This window comes from Gigantopelta aegis, chromosome 3 (genome assembly GCF_016097555.1).
Source record: "Gigantopelta aegis isolate Gae_Host chromosome 3, Gae_host_genome, whole genome shotgun sequence".
Classification (NCBI taxonomy): Eukaryota; Metazoa; Mollusca; class Gastropoda; order Neomphalida; family Peltospiridae; genus Gigantopelta; species Gigantopelta aegis.
In genome coordinates this window covers 41,340,887-41,360,934 of record NC_054701.1, presented here as the reverse complement: position 1 = coordinate 41,360,934, position 20,048 = coordinate 41,340,887, and the positions used below count along the sequence as shown (strand labels likewise).

General features: G+C 33.3%; 2 protein-coding genes across 7 annotated transcripts in view; one reads left to right on the top strand and one right to left on the bottom strand.

Moving 5' to 3' along the window:
* Positions 1–6,230, top strand: part of LOC121368057 — an 81,838-nt gene extending 75,608 nt beyond the window's left edge. For 4 of the 5 annotated variants that reach the window (XM_041492581.1, XM_041492579.1, XM_041492577.1 and 1 more), the window contains 2 exons: positions 895–912; positions 3,152–6,230. In XM_041492581.1, coding sequence (XP_041348515.1) covers positions 895–912; positions 3,152–3,244 — 111 coding nt within the window. In that variant the 3' untranslated portion in view covers positions 3,245–6,230. The remainder of the gene's footprint in view (positions 1–894; positions 913–3,151) is intronic. The other variant, XM_041492578.1, reaches the window with a different exon arrangement.
* A 3,809-nt stretch (positions 6,231–10,039) lies between these two features.
* Positions 10,040–19,268, bottom strand: LOC121368056 (uncharacterized protein C1orf194 homolog). 2 transcript variants are annotated; one of them, XM_041492575.1, is made up of 4 exons: positions 19,117–19,267; positions 17,799–18,031; positions 16,102–16,220; positions 10,040–12,500 (listed from the first exon to the last, which is right to left on the bottom strand). In XM_041492575.1, the coding sequence occupies exons 1-4, from the start codon at positions 19,192–19,194 to the stop codon at positions 12,433–12,435; spliced, it is 498 nt and encodes a 165-aa protein (XP_041348509.1). In that variant the 5' UTR covers positions 19,195–19,267; the 3' UTR covers positions 10,040–12,432. The 2 variants fall into 2 exon arrangements, with proteins under 2 accessions (XP_041348509.1, XP_041348508.1); XM_041492574.1 differs by lacking the exon at positions 10,040–12,500 and adding an exon at positions 12,511–14,592 and having other exon boundaries at positions 19,117–19,268.
* Between the last annotated feature and the right edge of the window lie 780 nt (positions 19,269–20,048).

Here is a 20,048-nt window from a genome sequence, read left to right as displayed (position 1 = left end):
TGCTTGACACTAAGTCGATATGAGTGAATTCATTTAGGTTTCAACACACACTAATACTAATCCAGTTGATCTAGCTGCATATTGTAATTACAAGAAGTGTGGATCATTGTTTATTAAACGTTCAAAGAAGCGCGATTATGTCATCTCACTCGGTTACAGTCGGTAGCCTAATTACTTGCAAATTGTCGTCTTTGTTTAACAATTGACCAAAGGCAGACCGAACTTGCAAAATTGTGTGCCGGTATAGACAGAGCTAATTACTATGTAAACCATTCTTTTGTTCTGGAATTTGCATCCGTAATCCGAAGTACACAGCTTCCTGATTAGCCAGAGTTTTGTTCCTAATAGATTAACGGTAGCTGGACGGGACTTTGATATCGTGCCGGTGTACACAGAAATCCGGATTACTCAAATGCCGGTTTGTACAGAGTCCACTGTATATGTCTATTAGTTTACTTTTGGGGCCAAATTTCGCAGCCTGTTTTTCTTAAATGCAGGTGTTTAAGCATTGTAAAATGTATGTAGTTATACGCATGTAAGATATAAACAGGCTTTGTAAATTCAGCCTTATTGTCTAGGATATTCAGTCAGTGGATTATAAAAGAGCTTGGTCAGTGATAAGAAAAATGATTGCAAATACCAGTGGTAGATATATCTGGCTGGTCACATCCATAGATACATATGTGGACATTGTTGATGTTTCACTGCTAAAGTGCTGTCCATGCTTTGTGCTAATGTAGGACGAGCTTAACAGTTAGTTTTGTCAAGATTAAATACTGGATACTGGAAATTTTTCTTTTTTTTAAGTTTTATTTTATGCTGTTATTTCTATTGCTTTTATTTAGTTGTTCTTTTTTTTTCTTCTTTTTTTGGTTACTGTTTTGTTTCTTTCAGTTGCCTAATATTACACAAGTGAAGTATTTTTATTTCTTTGAGTTGCTATTTTTGTGAAGTTTGTTTTATTATTTTGTTATTTTAAAGTTCAAATGTTACATATTTTCTGTTTGTTTTTTCTTTTTAAATTATCTTTAGTTGGGGGGGTGGGGTGGTGTAAGATTTGTTTCTAGTTGACACAGAAAGGAAATTCTCATACAGGTGTATGTGTATGCAACTCATCTGAAAGTGTTTCCATATATTTTATTACACAGAACACTGCTAGTTACTTGCATGCACATAATTATGTAAAATGTTGAGGTCAGGTAAACCGAAGATAATGGTAAATGAGTTTCATTAAAATACTGTTTATATTATGAGTGGTTTTTTAATTGTACATCAAAAACAAAAGCAAAAGCTAGTTTGAAATTGAAAATACAGTATACATGTATGTAAGCATGGTATTCTCTTTATACATTGCAATGCATTACATTTACCCTGTCAGTGGGCCCATTGGGCTATTTCTTGTTCCAGCCAGTGCACCACGACTAGCATATTAAAGGCTGTGGTATGTACTACCCTGTCTGTGGGATGGTGCATATAAAAGATCCCTTGCTGCTAAATGAAAAGAGTAGCCCGTGAAGTGGCGACAGCGGGTTTCCTCACTCAATATCTGTGTGGTCGGTCCTTAACCATGTCTGACGCCATATTACAGTAAATAAAATGTGTTGAGTGCGTCGTTAAATAAAACATTTCTTTCTTTTCTTGTTTTGCATTGCATTTAAGAGATTACAATGACAACAACCGTCACAATTTCTGTTTATTTTTTATTTTATTTTTTTACTGGTTTAAAATACTAGCACGTTCCTGTTTTGTGTTGTTGTTTTTGTTATTTTCTTCCTTTTGTTTATTAAAATTAGTACTTTTTATTTCAAGAAAGTGGCATTCAGTACAAATACAGACTACCCTCCCTCTCTAGGATACATCAAACTCAGTCTGTTTTGTATATGCAAATACCGTGACAATGTCTAGTATACTAACTCACGAAAATGGTATCAAAGTGATATACTTGTTCAAGATAATATTATCTCTACTATAAGATATACTCTTTTTTATTTCAGAACAGTGAATAACTAGTCAGTAGATTGAAATATTTAATGAGATGATGTTTAACTTAATTAATAACATGAGGTTGAACTTACTTAATAAGTTGGTGGATAATCTGACACATCTGCTGTTAACATGTATTTGAGAGAGAGAGAGAGAGAGAGAGAGAGAGAGAGAGAGAGAGAGAGAGAGAGAGAGAGAGAGAGAGAGAGAGAGAGAGAGAGAGAGAGAGAGAGAGAGAGAGAGAGAGAGAGAGAGGGAGAGAGAGAGAAGGGGGAAAGTGTGTGCAAATGCACATGTGTGCATGCATGTTTATCTTACAAGTTGTTTTAAAACATATCTAACGAGCAAAAGTGAGTGGATATTTTGTACGTATTCTAAAAAAAAAAAAAAAAGTTTAAAATTAATTTAAACATCTTTTCCAACTAAAACCTATTTATGGCCTTAGCACTTGTGCGTTACCTACAAATAAATTTCAGGTTAACTTCTAGATCATAGGGCAATCGATTTCAATTGTGCTTGTATTTGCATTGGATGGTATGGCAGTGGCAACCTGGTCATCATCTATAGTCAGTCATATATCATTAAATTGTTATCACACGTATGTGTGTTATTAGTAGGTGTTATAAAAAAAACCTGATAGATGTTCTCACCAACTGGTGTGTAAGAAAATGTTATTGTTAGTCCCTTACCGGTCCAATCTCGGAGGATTATAGATTTCATGTCCATTCTTCTGTCGGTCTGTATAGTTTTCCAGAAGTGGGTTTTTTCCCTCTCTCTGCAATGCCTCAAAATATGGAGCTAAAATTTTGTGTATTTCTTTATTATGTACTTTTACAGATCAAGTTGGACTTTCATGGTGATTTACCCATTTTTGACAGAGTAATGGCCCTTGAACTTAGGAGATATGAAAGTTTGTTTTCTGGACTTTTTTCGCAATGCCTCAAGATATTGAACTGAAATTTTGTGTATAGTTTTGTCATGTACTGCTACAGATCAAGTTTGACTTTCATGGCCATTTTTAAAAATTTCACCGAATGATGACCCCTGAACTTAGGAGATATGAAAAGGTTTGTTGGACCCAGTAGGGGACATGTATTGCTTTTGCTTGTTACATTTATCAACTATTTTGGGTTATGATAACTGAAAGTCTTGTTGTCTTTTTGTGCAGGTTGGTGGCAGATTTCGAACTCAGATTGCTGAACAACTTTTGAATGAACTTGAACCGAATCATCAAACAATGATTGAGGAATTGCAGTTATAAACATCTGTGCAAAATTTGAAAAATGTTTTTTTAAATCAGCATGCATAGGCTAGTGCATACTAACTCGTCTAAAGATGGGTTTTTGAAAACTGTATTTCAAGTCAAACTTTCTTTAGTCTCGAGTTTGACTGAAAGGATTTCAGACTTATTGTTACTCTAGTGCGATTTTTTTATTGTAAATGTTACACAAATGACATAATTGGACAAACTTAACATAATTTTATGTCAGTTTGCCTGTAGTCTAGTCTAAGGAGTCTGTTCCGTGCAAATATAATGTGTGTCTGTTTATCCAGAATATATTAATGGACATATTGGATATATTAATCAGTCGCAGATTCTGAAATGGAATTTATTTTGAATTATACTTGTTTTATACTGTTGACTTTGAAAACAATTTGAAGCAGTGAATTGAATACTATTATACTTTTGCCTTTGATCTGAGATAAGCCAACAAAGTACTATGTCCTGTATTGTTGTAATGTTGTTTTAGTCGCAACATGTGTAGATGAGCACTACATTAGTGGTATATACAGGTGTTTTAACATATAGACTTTAGTATTTTGTGAGCTATGATACATTGTATGTATATTCCAAATACATATGAATATGTATGAAGTAATGTATTCCAAAGAGTACTGGAGCTGATAGAATTACAGTTTACAGCACTTGTATAATTTGACTAGCATAGTAACTACTTTTCTTAGTTTTCTTTCTGGAAGTATTTTTATACAAGTTCTGTAATACATAATAGTTGATTTTTCTTTCTTTTTCAAGTATGGTTACACTTATGGGTTTTGGGGAATACTTTTCAAATACACCAAAGACTCAGCTTATTTCTTTTAAACAGTTTCAATGTTGTTTAACAGTGTTATTAGTTAATGTATAAATGACGCTAACTTATTTACTGCCTGTGTGGAACTGTTGCATAATTAACTGTGATATTAGTTTTGTTTTTATAATAAGTTATTGTCTATAACGATTCTGTGATATATTTTTATGTCAAATAAGCATGTGCATAGTACAGATATAACATTCTGTCTTGTTGATAGAGAATTTTGTGTAGTCATTGTTTTGTTTGCAAAGTTGCATAATATTTATTACATCTTGTGCACAAAATAGTAACTTTAACCAAATGGTACCTTTCACTTTTTTTTTTGGCAATGCCTCAATATATTGAGCTGACATTTTGTGTATAACTTTATCTGTTACAGATCAAGTTTGACTTTCATGGCAGTTCATTCATTCATCACAGCATTATGGCCCTTTAATGTAGGAGATACGAACATCTGTTGGGCTCTGTAGGGGACATGTATTGCTTTAGCAGTACTCCCAGAATGCTGGTTTAATGTAAATAATCCTATGTTTCTAGAAAGACTAAATAGATTTGTTCAACGATTTCAGTGTTATTAATTATAAATGACAACAACTTTTGTTCTCTTTATGAAACAGTTGTATAATTGACATTTTCATTAATCTTTTTCTTTTTTGATAATAATTTTAAAATTAATTTTGTATATTTACTTATATATGAATTATTGTTTACGGTCCATAATTATATCAGATAGCATTTCTACTATATGTTTAGTATGCTGTTAATGTTAATGATACATTCAGTAGGGTCAGTTCTTAATATTTTAGTTACTAATGATAGACAAAACTGTTTGGCTTAAAACAATTATATGGTATTTGTTGTATTGTTTCCACATAAAACCACAAAAGTTATAACTGGCAATAATAACCACAAATTTGTTTGTAATGTCATGTCCATTTTTTCCATTTTGTCATACATCATTCTGATATATAGATTCTTACAAGGATTAGTTAAATTATAATTACTTGTTATTTTTATTTGTTAAAGAATTAAAATCTGGATATCATAATAAAGTAATTTAAATATTCCTATGTTACTTAAACTTTCAGGTTTAATTTCTTTAATCATCTTTAAGCAAGCCGATTCATTTATTATAACCAGTTATAGTGTGCGTCGAAATGCAGGCTTAATTTCAATGTTACTTTGTCTTTAATTTTATAAAATAATGTTGGGTTTTTTTATTGAAAGCTGTTTCCAAATTATTGCCTTACATTATTGCACTTTTCTTTTTAATGTGCCTAGTATTTAGTACTAGTATGGTATTTCTTTGTGATAATATCGGGGCCATTAATGTCTCTAAACATCTGTGATATACTGGAAACATTGTTAAAAGATCTTGGATCTACTCACTGTGTCTTTACAACATATGATGATTCTAGTTAAATTGTTTAAGAGATCTAGTAGTAACTAGGTATTGTAGTCTGAAGATTTACACAGACAGTACCACCCCCCCCCCCCCCAAAAAAAAAAAAAAAAAAAAAATCTATATCATTATTTGTTAAAATGTGAATCTTCAGAGAATGTGTAGTTCTTTGAAAATACTATTTATTATGATCCAAATGAATATTTATTTATTTAGAAGGTTGAAGAAAACAGCTAAAATTATTAATTAAGAGGTTTTACTTTATTATGCATAAATATTTGTGTTTGTTGTGAAAAGAGACAATAGAAAACACCTATTCCATTTAGAGATTATATTATATTGCTAAAACTAGCAAACTTGAACAGCTTCTTGCCAACTGAACAAAACTATTCTTGTAAAATAAATGTTTAGTTCTTGTTAATGTGATATTATTGTTATTATTTAGGGGTAAAAATTATTCATGTGAAATTTTATTTTTTTATCACCCTTAATGCCTAATACTGGTATTACAAAATACATGTATTACATTGTTTATTGCTACAGATATAACAGGCATGTGCGCAGAAGAGGGGTTGAGGGGCCCCCCAAAAAATGTTCGCCAGTTTAGACCCCTCTTGCACAATTTCCTGCACACATACTTGTATCACTATACCATGTGTATATATATATATATAGAGAGAGAGAGAAGTGTTAAAACATTTCAGCTTTAAGATAAAAATTTCCATACAAACCAATAAATATAAGAAAAAGTTCTATATTTTTGTTTTCTGTTGTCAATGTCATGTTTATAATTATTTTTTTATAAAAGTAAAAACATTTGTTAGACACATAAAGTGGTACACATGGTTGTGTTAGAGGAAATACTGCAATAAAATTACTGATGTAAAATAGTGACATTTAGGACATTGGATTTATCGACACCATCATATGTTGCCAATTTTAATTTTTATGTAAACCTGTCTCAGTTTATATTCTGGTCATGGTTTCACTGTTGCTATTTGTACTGAAAGAAAGAAAGAAATGTTTTATTTAACGACGCACTCAACACATTGTATTTATGGTTATATGGCGTCAGACATGGTTACGGACCACACAGATATTGATAAAGGAAACCCGCTGTCGCCACTTCATGGGCTACTCTTTTCGATTAGCAGCAAGGGATCTTTTATATGCACCATCCCACAGACAGGGTAGTACATACCACAGCCTTTGATATACCAGTCGTGGTGCACTGGCTGGAACGAGCTATATGTACTGATGCACTGTACAGTTTCACAGACTTCTAATTTAGTCTTCTTAGTCAGAGGTTTCAGTTTGTGTGCTGGAAATGTTTGGTTGGTCTGTTTTCATCAGTATGTCATCATCTTAATTGTTCCTTATGACAAATATATCCCTAAGTGGAATAGCCACATCCCACGTTGGTACCTTTCGGATTTGTTTTTAAATGGTACTTTGTCTAAGGCTCACTTTCCATAACGTATTTCTGGATTTATTAATATTGTTTAAAACTACTTATTATATCAGATACTTAAAACCAAGGCCCTCCGCATCTCTTTCCCCGGAAATTTTCTTCCATTTGTTTTATAATTATAATTTTATTTCTGTGATTGCACATTGTAAAGATGATTCTCTGAAAAAGTCATTGACATCTTGTTCTGTTGTAAGCTTCACAACTCTCTTTTTAACACAATGGCGGGACGTAGCCAAGTGGTAAAGTGTTCACTTGATGCACGGTCAGTCTGGGATAGATCCCTGTCAGTGCCCATTGGGCTATTTCTCGCTCCAGCCAGTGCACCACGACTGGTACATCAAAGGCCATGGTATGTGCTATCCTGTCTATGAGAGGGTGCATATAAAAGATCCCTTGCTACTAATGAAAATATGTAGCAGGTTTCCTCTTTAAGACTAACATATGTCCCCCTCCATTCGCCTGTCGGTGTCAGCACTGATCAACATTTGTTTTCACATACCTCGACACCTCTAGGGTTTAAGAGAGCATGATATATATGTAGCTATCTGAAAAAACAGTCTATCTCTGGTGCATTGGGTCAAAGTATTGATGGCCCATAGCGGGGTCTTTACAAGTACTCAGGCACGGGTCGAGTCTAGCAAGACTCCAGTCTGTTCACAGGATTCAAGTACCCGTAAAAGATGGAATACAATGAACAACTACAATACAGTAGACAATGTAGGACAATAATTTCAACAATAGTTTCTCTTTTTAAACTGACCGTCCGTCTGTCACAACACTTCTAAATGCAATACAATGGCATGATTTGGCATCCATGTTCAGCGCTGGAATTAAGATGCATAATGCTATTTAACTTTATTCCTTGATCTCATTATCATTTAGTGTAAGTATCGGGTACTCGGGTCTGGGTCGAGTTTGACCTTCGAGTACTCAAGTCCAGTATTTTGGACTCGTGGAGACCCTAGCCCTTAGTGGACCTGTTGGGTTTTTTCTTATACATTAATGTCTGGTAAGTGTTGTACTGTTTACTGTGGTAAAGCGTTTGCTTGATGCGTTGTCGGTCTGGGATCAATCCCCATTGGTGGACCCATTGGGCTATTTCTCGCTCCAGCCAGTGCACCACGACTGGTGTATCAAAGGCCGTGGTATGTGCTGTCCTGTCTGTGGGATGGTGCATATAAAAATTACCTTGCTACTAGTGACAACATAGTTTTGATCTTTAGGGGGAGGGGTGGGTTCGAATATAAATCTAATGGACCTTTACATGTATGTCGACATTTTCCCAGGGCACCTATATGAATAGCCTAATTATATTGCACTGTAAAATATTGTTTTAGCTTCAGTTGGGGGAGGGAGGGGTCATACACTCCCCACCTCCCCACCCCTGGGATAGTACTTGGCTGATGTAGCAGTGGCAGGTCTCCTTTTAGTCTCCATGGCCTTTAATATACCAGTCGTGGAGCACTGGTTGGAACAGGAAACGCCTAATGAGTCTTATCAAGGATGTTTGATCTTACGACTCTAGCACCTCAGCCAGTTAAAACCTAACGGCCACTATTTAAACGATCTACTTAAAATTAGCTCCACTATTACAAAAAACGTGATGGTATAGCCATAAACTCTGTTTATACTAGTATACAATCCAGAGTTTATTACTGCATTTCCCCCCGTTTTTTTCAATGTTGAAATAGACCAACAATTTCGCCTATTGCATAAATTTAATAGTCTCGACCGATATTTTTAGAATTTGTATGCTCCCGAATAACACCGAAGTGCAATTGGTCGATATTTAAATTGTTATTTATAGATGAAATGTCACCTGGACATGGGAGTCCACGCAGTGCTGTTAGATCTACTAGCGAGACCAGTAGAGCTAATTTTAATCAGATTGCTAATTAAACACTTGTGGGGTGTCATTAAACATCTCAGTTAGCACTTAATTACGACCGATTCCACAAGGTGGTCGGGGCCCAATTTAAAAAAACATTGTAAGCCTAGTTTTGCACGTAAACCTAAGCCTACGACTAACCCAAAATTCTTATTACTATTAACAGTATAACAAACATAGTTTGAAAGACATATTTTTCATTTTCGTTTGTCCTTAAAAAGCTCCATCTTCTTTAATGATGTAATTTTCTGCATGAAATAGATACCAAACACATATTAGAATTCAGATGTATGACCGATATAACTGCTAGTCGCAGACTTAAACTTACAATGTATTGTGAAATTGGCTCCAGGTGTTGTTTACTTTTCAAGAGTTTTCATTTTTAGCCCTTACAAACTACATTGTAAGGCTCTGTTTGCAACTCTAAATACCTTTAGTCTACAGGCTGGTAGGTACTGGGTTCGGATCCCAGTTGAGGCATGAGATTTTTAATCCAGATACCGACTCCAAACCCTGAGTGAGTGCTCCGCAAGGCTCAATGGGTAGGTGTAAACCACTTGCACCGACCAGTGATCCATAACTGGTTTAACAAAGGCCATGGTTTGTGCTATCCTGCCTGTGGGAAGCACAAATAAAAGATCCCTTGCTGCTAATCGGAAAGAGTAGCCCATGTAGTGGCGACAGCGGGTTTCCTCTCAAAATCTGTGTGGTCCTTAACCATATGTCTGACGCCATATAACCGTAAATAAAATGTGTTGAGTGCGTCGTTAAATAAAACATTTCTTTCTTTCTTTAGAAATACCTTTGGCAGTAATTACATTGTAGGCCTACAGTGAAACCCCTCTGAACCGAACACCCTTGGGACCAAGACAAATGTCCGATTTTAAAAGGGATCCGGTTTAGAGAAGTTAAGTTCTGTCCTGGGCCCCGTTCCACGAAGCGATTGTAGCCCTAAGATCACCTTAAGTGCATATGGTAGCTATGATCTTAAGGTGATCTTAGGGCTAAAATCGCTTGTTGGAATGGGGTCCTGGTTTTTAAAAAGGGACTCTGTAAAACATCCGGTTTTGAGGGAATTCTGGTTTACAGCGGGTCCGGTCTTGAGAGGTTTCACTGTACTACTAAATGGAAAAGAAAACAAATAAACACTGCTTATTTGTAATAAGTTGTTTTATTATGCAGTTGACAACTACATGTATATGTAAATATATTTACATACCAATATATATTATTAGCAGTAGTTTTCAAATTTGCTCTTTTTTTTTTATCAGCAAATTGTACATGTATATATAGAAAAGAATATATATTATCAGTATATAATGAAATTAACTGAAACACACACATCAGTGCTACTAAAGCAGGGATTTACTACGTCTTCTCCAGTGAGACCTCATAAAACAGGGTCTTATCAGGGGTGGATTATGGGGGGTTTCCAGTTGCACGGACCCCCCCCCCCCCGGCTAAAAAAAACCCCAACCCCATCACATAGATCTAAATTCATGTCCACATAAAATTTATAATTTCAAATTATAAACATTTACATATGATTTCTGAAACCCCCTCCCCTTACCTAAAGCATAATCCGCCCCTGTTTATCCATCTAAACATCTAAACAAAACAGGCATTTTAAAAGTAAAACGGGCATTTTACATATTTTGTCTAGAGGTATATGGCTATCGTTAGTATTGAGACTGAATAAATGAATGAATGTTTAATGACACCCCAGCACAAAAATACACATCGGCTATTGGGTGTCGAATAAAGGTACATTGAGATTGAAGTCTGCACCATACATGTAGTGTTTCTACACCTTCCCATTGAGCTGGTAACACTCATTAAGTCTGTTTCACCTACACATTTGGATATGTGCCCAGCACCTATTATCCTTAACACCAGTGGATTTAACCACTGTTACCGAGGCCACTTGCCCACCAGACTTGAAATACGGCATGACTCCCGACCATGTTCACTAATTATTAATTATTATCAAATTAATTACTTTTGTTTGAACAAGTCTTTAAACTTTGCAATGGAATCTATATACAAAAACCCAGTGAATTATCTAACTCCAGTTGTATGCCAAATGATCACATCATAACACAAATTGTCTTGAGTTTCTATAGACCTTAGAACTGAATATTCTTAAAAAATATAATTTTCAACCATAAGTATCATACAAATACATAATCTTAAAATAATCTTCAAAACAATAGGGATCTCAGATATTCTCAAAACCAGTAGTGTACAGTAGGTAAACCTTGCTAGAGAATTAACATAAAGCTAAATAAAAAAAAAAAAAATTCTGGTATTTTCAATTTGATATAAATTACCTTGAAGCAATTTCAGTTTAACACAGTACAAACAGCAAATAAATAAATATGTTATACAGGTCTATATACATTCTATAAATTAAACAGTTGTATAGCTGCACAAATATAATAAAACCAAGTAAGTAAACACTATTGTCAGGGTCAGCTTTACCTAATGGTTCCTTCACACCAAATCAGTTCTTATAACCAATATGTTAACACCCAGACAGTACACATAAAAACTTGGCACTTTACATTTAATCTGCCTTTAAACAAATGAGATATCACATAATTTTAATAAATGTAAAGACATTTTATTTTTCTGTCAAAAAAATCACAACACTCACACACCATTACCATTCAGAGTCAGTTGCTATTGTCCATAACATTTATTGTTACACCATAAGCTAAATTACACAACATTTCCTGACTTAGTGTATGGTAACCTTTTCAATCATTTAGTGTAAAAAGTTAATGATGTGAATTTGTGGGGTTGGCATTACTCTGTAAAAAATTACTAGTGGCACCCATCTGAATGCTTGCATAGAGTGTTCAACATCTTGAATGACCCTGACCCTCATAAACTGCACACAAAAGTGTTACAAGCATAAAAGCTAATTTTTACAAAAACAATAATTTAAAGCAATTGAAAAAAAGAAGAGTTTAATAAAAAAAATCTGTAGCTTTTCAGCCTATCTAATGATTATCATTGTCTAAAGGTGAGTAATCGCTAATTACAACCGGATCACAGATTGTATATAAGCAGTAACAAATACCCTATTAAATACAGGTACATCTCCTACAGGTAAATATCTCGTTAATAACACAGGTGCTAATTAATGTGATATGCACAACCATTAGTACGATATATAAAACTATCACACACATTTGTTTAATACTGTTATCAAAAGCTGGTCTTTAGTAAAATGTCTAAAGAACCAAGTACACATATATAAAAAGAGGGGAGGGGGGCAAATTAATAGAGGGGTATAAACTACATGTATATGACTTATCAGTTATAATAGCTATAAAAATAATACTAAAGTTAAAACATTCATAAAATCACATGCAGTATAATGGAACAAAATATAATAATATGAAAACTATAGCATAATATTTATTTTCCAATTTAAAAAGTAAAAAAAATAAAAAGTAGTACTAATGTATAAATCATAAATCTTTTAGAAATTATTAATAAATATAAACCAAAAATAATTTTCAAAATACTGTCAAGTTTTAAGTCTCAAAATATCACATAGGTAGTTGGATGACAGAAGTCTACAAATCTAATGGCTGAAGAATCCACCGTCTTGCTTTCTGGAGTACCCAGCATTTGTGGCATCACTATGCACGCCTACATGTTAGTAGAGGAGGGAGAAAAAAAAAGACAAAAAGAAAGAAAGAAAATAAAAGAAAAGTATCAAGTTAGCAGAAATAACTTCAGAAAAGAAAGTAGTATTAAGACTGCAGTGAGAAATAACCTAAAACAGAAATTCTAGCAATATAATTTTATAATATATATTTACAGTAGAATCTCATTGGCTCGAATGCCCTACGGTCGAACCTACCGGTATTCTCAAACCAAGAACAAAGTCCCGATTTTCTCTCTCTATTAAACCCCTTTGCTGATTTGTCGAATACCCCTGGGGTCGAACAGAAGCTTTCTCTCGAAACAGTTTATTAGTCCGAACTGTAAAATTAAACATATTTAGCTCGAACGGCTACGTTTATTTGAAGAAATATAAAAAATAATTTATGTATAATTTTTTTGTCGACCCTTTCACGCTTATCATGTTGTTTATTTAGCACCTGTCATTAATTATCTTGCAGTTGTAATGCGGTAATCGTTAGATGAATGAACCTTGCAAGTAACACCATGCAATCACTTCATGAGTCAATTGGATCATCTTGCCTAAGCCGGTTTTACGGAAACATGCGAGGTTGTCCGATTGATTTTTGTGTTACAGAAGCACCCGACAATGGCCGAATGCATGGTTCGAACTACCCAATGGGTCGAACAGACTTTGATGCACCGACAGTGTTCGAGCCAATGAGATTCTACTGTATATAATTTAATTTTATAATATATATATAAATACAAAGGCAGAAGAAAAAAAGCAAGATGTGAAGAAACTGAAATAAAGATGTTATTAATGTACTAAGATACATGTAGCTAAGCCTCCACCAAGATGAAACACCGGTCTTTTCTCACTAATACTGAACTTCTGCAACACTAGGCTCGGCACTTATTAAGATGAAGGTCTGGGGAACACCTGTAAATTACTGTTGACATTATCATGTCAAAGATCCTTTAATGCTACTTGGTAAGGGTAAACTACATAAACTATTAACCCGTTAACCCTGTAATACTAAGTTGTGTACACATGATGGCATACTTGAACTTAGCATAGACATCAAAAGTGGTTGGGGATGTATGGCACTGCCCACCCCCTCTTTTTGAGGTTGAGATGGCTATAAAATCCCACAGGTAAAAGGTAAATTAATAACTGCCCCCCACCCCCAATCCATTACCTATGGTTAGTTTGATATGATCCGAGAACAAGATACACCATTATCAACTAACACCATTTGTATTAAAATTTTTAATGTGTATAATATTTTTTTTTAAATTCTTCTGTCATCAGAATCTGTTGATCCATTGTAAGAGCCATAATTACCCTAGCCTACAAATAATTTATTAAGTTTACGGAGAAATGACAACCTGATAAGTACACCCTCCTCACCTCCACCCCTAAAATCCTTTATTTTCCCCTGTCTGTGTTCAGTAAATCTTGATATTATATAAAGCTGTAAATTGATTTAACAATTATTTTTTGTCCAAGAATGAATACTGTTGGCTCTAAACAGTCCGTCACTTGTCATTAATTGGCAGTTAGGGTTTTAGGTGAGGAAACCAAACTGTGCTACATTGCCATTCCACAGTTCGTTACATTTTTATGTTGCTGTCTTTGGTTTTGTGCTTATATCCACATTGTCAACATCAGGTTAATTGTTGATTATATATTAATACAACCTTGATTAAATTATTAGTCACATCAGTAACCGCAACTCTTAAAAAGTATCCCCTTCACCCATACAAAACTCTGAATTGATTCCCAAGACATTTTTCACCAAATAGTTGTACATAATGTGACAAAAGAACAAGATGTCTGGGTACAATATAATACTGTAAAACGTTAATTCCATTAATACCCTCTCAACGTTTTATTTAATTTTTACTCCTCTAGTCCTTAAAGAAAGGTATGTCTAAACATCTCTGAATAGACAAGAAATATAGGAGTTTAGACTGAAGATAGTTTATGATAAAAAAGAGGAGATGTTAAAAGTTTCATCAAGAAGATAGAGGTATTAAGTTTATGTGCAGTAAAAGCCTCCATCAGGCTTCCTGGAATAGCCTTTATTTGTGGTCTGTGCATGGTGACTATCTGAAAAGCAGTATACACAACATAATGAAACATTTGTTTACTGGTATATAATTATACATGAGAGTATGTGTGCGACTATATAATTATAAACTCAACAACGAACTTTTAGCTAATGTTAAAAGAAATGGCATTTGTATACACATCTGAAAATAAATAACATAAACTCATCAAACTTTGCCTTAACACAACAGGAGGACCTGGTTTTCTTTTAAGTTTATTCAACCATGGCGAATTTAGATGTCATAAAAAGATATTTGCTAAACTTTCGTTGTTGAGTATACATAGTGTATATATCATGATATTGGTGACTTGGATCTAAATATATTGGGAAAGTAGTATACACGGTTTAGTAGTTTATTTGTAAATTATTTGTTATTTCTGGGTATGAACCCTCCAAAACGCATGTTTAAACAGTGCAAATTGGCAAAGCCATTCCCACAAATGTTTGTCATCTGTTTTTGTTTTTTTTGGTTCATACCCAGATGAACCTAAAAACCATAACATTAAATTTGAAACATATTAAACTTATTATTTATTAGTCCGAATGGACAGAGAAAATGTGGAAAAGTATTGACTTAAGGTGTGCTGTGCATTAATTAATAATATACTTATACATTATTTGTCAGTAACAAGAGATTTTCAATACAAAATTAAATGCATAACTGTTTCATCATTAAATGTAGCTTACTTTTAAAACACCTTGCAGTAGTACCAAATTTCTAAACATTTTTTGTTTTAGTATAACTTTAAAAAGTTCATTTTTTATTTTGAATTCCTTTTTGGTTTGAACAATAATACTCAAAAATACAAAGTACCAACATAAAGTGGTGTCATCAGCGAGCTAACAATGTAATTTTTACATGCATGCAAAAATTATCAAAATTGTGTCACTAGAGCTAGGCCCATGGGATGTCTCTAAACTGTAATTATTGTGACGGAAATTTAATTACTGGTACTGTATATAACATAATACATGTATATTTATAAAGAGTATTTTGTGATTTTTTAGATTATATGTAATGGTATCTAAAAAGCTGTACCAGTATAATACAATGAAAATTAGTTTATGTAATAATAAAGTATTTAATAATTTGTGTAACTATATATCTCTGAAAAGCAATATAATGAACAATTTGTTTACTTAGTATAAAATTTATAATTTAAAAATAAATTTCAAAGGATTTTTAAAACATTTATAAGTTCCATTTTATTAAGTGGACTTTTTCCTACAAAACATTTTTAAAGAAAATTTAAATGATATTAGTGTCAATTATCAATTCTGTCTTCCACTTACAATGTGAGAAACAAATTACTAAAATCAGATTAATTTCAATATCATAAAAAAAAATCAAATTCAAATATGTATTGGATAATTTAGGATATCCGTCAAATTTTCATCTTTAAAAGAAAACAAATCATTATGTTGCTACATGTACATAGCCTAACCATAAACAAAAGTGATAAATAAAATATTAAATTTATTAAAATATGAGAGGAAACGTATCTTACCAATTGCATTTCTAATGCTGTGCATGCTGTCTTTCTTCTTCTGTTCTGTGATCATGATTGGGTGATTCATGTGGAGAGGGCTAATTACTGTTACTGTTTCACGGTTTTTTAATTTTCTCCTATAAAAAAATTAATAATAATAATTATACATACATGTATAACTAATATTTATCCTGGGCACAGTCTATTGACTTCACCAATGACCAAGTCCAGAGCAGAATGGTTGGTAGGGAGGTACAACTTTGATGGCATGCAGGTGGAATTTGAAATTTAAAAATTTAGTAATAGTAGCAAACCTAAATTAATCTACCATGACTAGAACAAAAATCTGAGACCAACAATAAAAAAAACTCAAAAAAAATAAAAAGAAGAAAAAAAAAGTGGTGATTTGAGCAATGAAAGAATGTCTCCATTTTCTATGGCTGTGATAAATTTTATAAGGTTTTTTTTTGCATCTGCACCCATTGTCTGTTGTCCATCAAATTCAGCTGTATTCAAATTAGATGGTTTGAAAAGACCTGTCTATCCCCACTTCCAAACATTTACATCCATCTGCAATGCAATCAAATTTGGCAGGCAACAGATAACTTACATGGAAGCAGTTCTGGATAAAAAAAAAAAAAATTAAAAAAAAAAAAAAAAACCCCAGATGAGTCTTACTGTGGCCTAACATTGCAACAAAGCAAACTGGGTGATTAATTATCTCCATGATTTAAGGTGATTTATGAATGGCAAAATAAAGCAGTGTTCTCATGTTATGATGTTTGCAAATTGAACCATATCGTGGGAAAACATCACAACATAAGATTCCATATTTTGCTTGAAAACTGTAAACACATACATTAAAACGGGGGAAAAAAAGGAATATACAGAACTTACTGGTTTTATTATGTAATAATATGAGGTCTTATAGACCACAAAAGTCCAAACATTTTGACAAGTTTGTAACAAAACAAAAAAAACAAAAACAAACATGAACTCTTGATGGGCATACTTAATGTGATTTCATTGGTTGAGAGCTTGCAATGTGAGGTTAGAAATAGAACAGTTATGTGACATCACGGTTTGTAGTAACTACAAAAGTTATTCTGATTTCAGGGTTCACACATTACAAATCAAGTCTAAAAGTTTTTTATTATAAAAATTGTAACATAAAAACTCCCCTTAACCTGAATGTGAAACAATTCAAATGATATTTTATAAATTTTAGGTGACTTATAGTGGGTGAGCTACACAGCACTTCAAATTAAATTGTAAACTGATGGCAGGTGTGTTCTGTATTGTGATTGGTTAATTACATTCTTTCTCCGGGATCAAATGACAATAACACCCGGAAAGCTAATGACATCATTAGAACGTGACGTCATCAACAGGCCAAGTTGATGGTTCAAGGGTCTACAGCTTGTAGCCAGGTATTTTTTTCAAGAAATACCAAATATACAGTTAGTTCCATAGAAAATGATTTAGTTTACAACAGACAACCATATGGAGTTTTTAGATTTGCAGGTGTTATTGTCTAAAAGACATTAACACCTACAAATCTAAAGACTCCATATGGTTATCTCCTAATTAGATGCCATAATAGTCACAAATACAATAATGAAAGAATGAATGAATGAATGTGTAACGACACCCAAGCACATCGGCTATTGGGTGTCCAGCTATGATAAATGAACATATTAATCACAAATACAAACCCATGTGGTAAACCAAGAGTCTCTGCTTGATGCAACGTTTCATTTTTGTTTCTGAATAATTCTTCATGCTGATTGTATTGTGATTTGAGGATAAAATCAAGGCTGTCATTGGGAGCCACTGGATCGCAATAAAAGTATTCTCGCCGAGAACTCGTCAAGGTCTGTTTGGTGTTCAGACGATTCCAGGGATCTTTTTGTTGTGCCAGATGTGTAGGTAGACAGTATGGATCTTTCTGAACAAATAACAAGTGGATTGTTTGTAATTAATTTCTATTAACATATAAAACAAGACACAGATGCATTTTACAATGAAAACAAATCTTGCTCAAATTTTAAATCATGCTAAAAAGTTTGTTTTGTTCAACGACACCACTAGTGCACGTTAATTAGTAATGGGCTATTGAATGTCAAACATTTGGTAATTATGACTCGTAGTCATCAGAGGAAACCTGCTACATTTTTCCTAATGCAGCAAGGGATCTTTTATATGCACTTTCCCACAGAGAGGAAAGCACATACCACAGTGGTGCACTGGTTGGAACAAGACAAAAAAACCAATCAGTTGAATGGATCCACCGAGCTGGTTCGATCCTGCTATGCAAGCACCTCAAGTATATCACTTAACCGACTAAGCAAAACCCTGCCCCTAAATCATGCTAAGAACATATAGTTTCATAAATAAATTGTATTATTCAATACTCATTATATTTAAATCCTCCAGCAAAGATATCTGGACATGATTATAATGGCAGTTGTTGTTATTCCATTATTGTTTGTTCTCTCGTTCTCTCTCTCTCTCTCTCTTTCATTTTCTCTCTCTCTCTCTCTCTCTCTCTCTCTCTCTCTCTCTCTCTCTCACACACACACAACGCATATATACACAATTTACTTAAATAATGCTTTTGATTCTGTTTATTTTAATATAAACAATGATGCTTTTAATCCTGTTTATTTTAATATAAACAAGAGTTCACCATGTTCAACAAGTACATTAAATTAATAATTAATCACTCCTGTCTATATCGAATGTAATGCACTGTGAACTTACAAACCACAGTAAGTCGCTATGGTAACAAAAATATCACCTAACAGTGCAACATGTGACAAATTAATACAATACATTTTAATTTTTAAACTATATTTTCTGAAAATGTACAAACATTTTATTTATCTAATGTAAACTATATTCAGAACGATCTCGTTCACTTTTCTTTTTTTCTTTTTCTTTTTTTTTGGTACTATAATCGCATGAGCAAAATGATACTCGAACTTTCTCGTTAAAATCATTATTATAAAATTAAAATAGAACTCATCTTACCTCTGTTTGCATAATTCCCGCAAATTGAGTATCATTTTCATATGTGGGAAATGGATACGGTTGACGCATTGAGGCCATGTCTGCAAGAACTGTGTGTCACCTTAAAATCAACAGAATGGCCTTATAAGAAAGAACAGAAAGTGGTTGTCATAAATGCCATGGCAACGATAGTATTCGTCTATCGGAACACTTCGGTAATTTTCGGATTTCATCGGAAACCTGTTTATTTAAATGTAAATTCTCATATAATTTTATAGCATAAGTATGGTTTAGTTATATGTTAAAATATGTCATATTGGATCATATATAAACGCGTATTTGAATTGTATGAAAATAGTAGAAGTTCATTCCCAGATCACATTCGGAAATGTTCGGTGGATTCGACAATTAATCCGTAATCGGCCGAGGTGATCCGAATGCTACCGAGTACGTTAAAATCATTTATCATACTATCTAAACAATTATTTAAGTGTATATCACAGTGGTTTTGTTCTGAATAGAACTGTGAACGTATTGTGTTTAGGGTGTGGAAGACAAAAAAACAAAAAACAAAAAACAAAACAAACAAACAAACAAACAAACAAACAAAAAACAAAAAACCCTAACAAAACAAAACAAAAAAAACTACAACAGTTTTATAAATGTAAGTTATTGTTGTTTTGTTGGGAAGGGGACTGCTGTTTTAAAATTAATTGAAAGTTATTTTACTAACAAATAGGCGGTTCAATAATTCACAGATATGATGCACATCAACTTATATGCACATTATATATATTTTTTTAAATGGCTTGCAGGAGAATTACCAAAAACATTTATAATATAGGCACAACAAAAGTTAAATTCAACACTAAGGAACAAATCGCGAGCGCGGTGGTGGTGCAGGTTGTTTGGTGGTAAAGATATCCCAGGCCAATTTAAAAACCCTTCCAGCT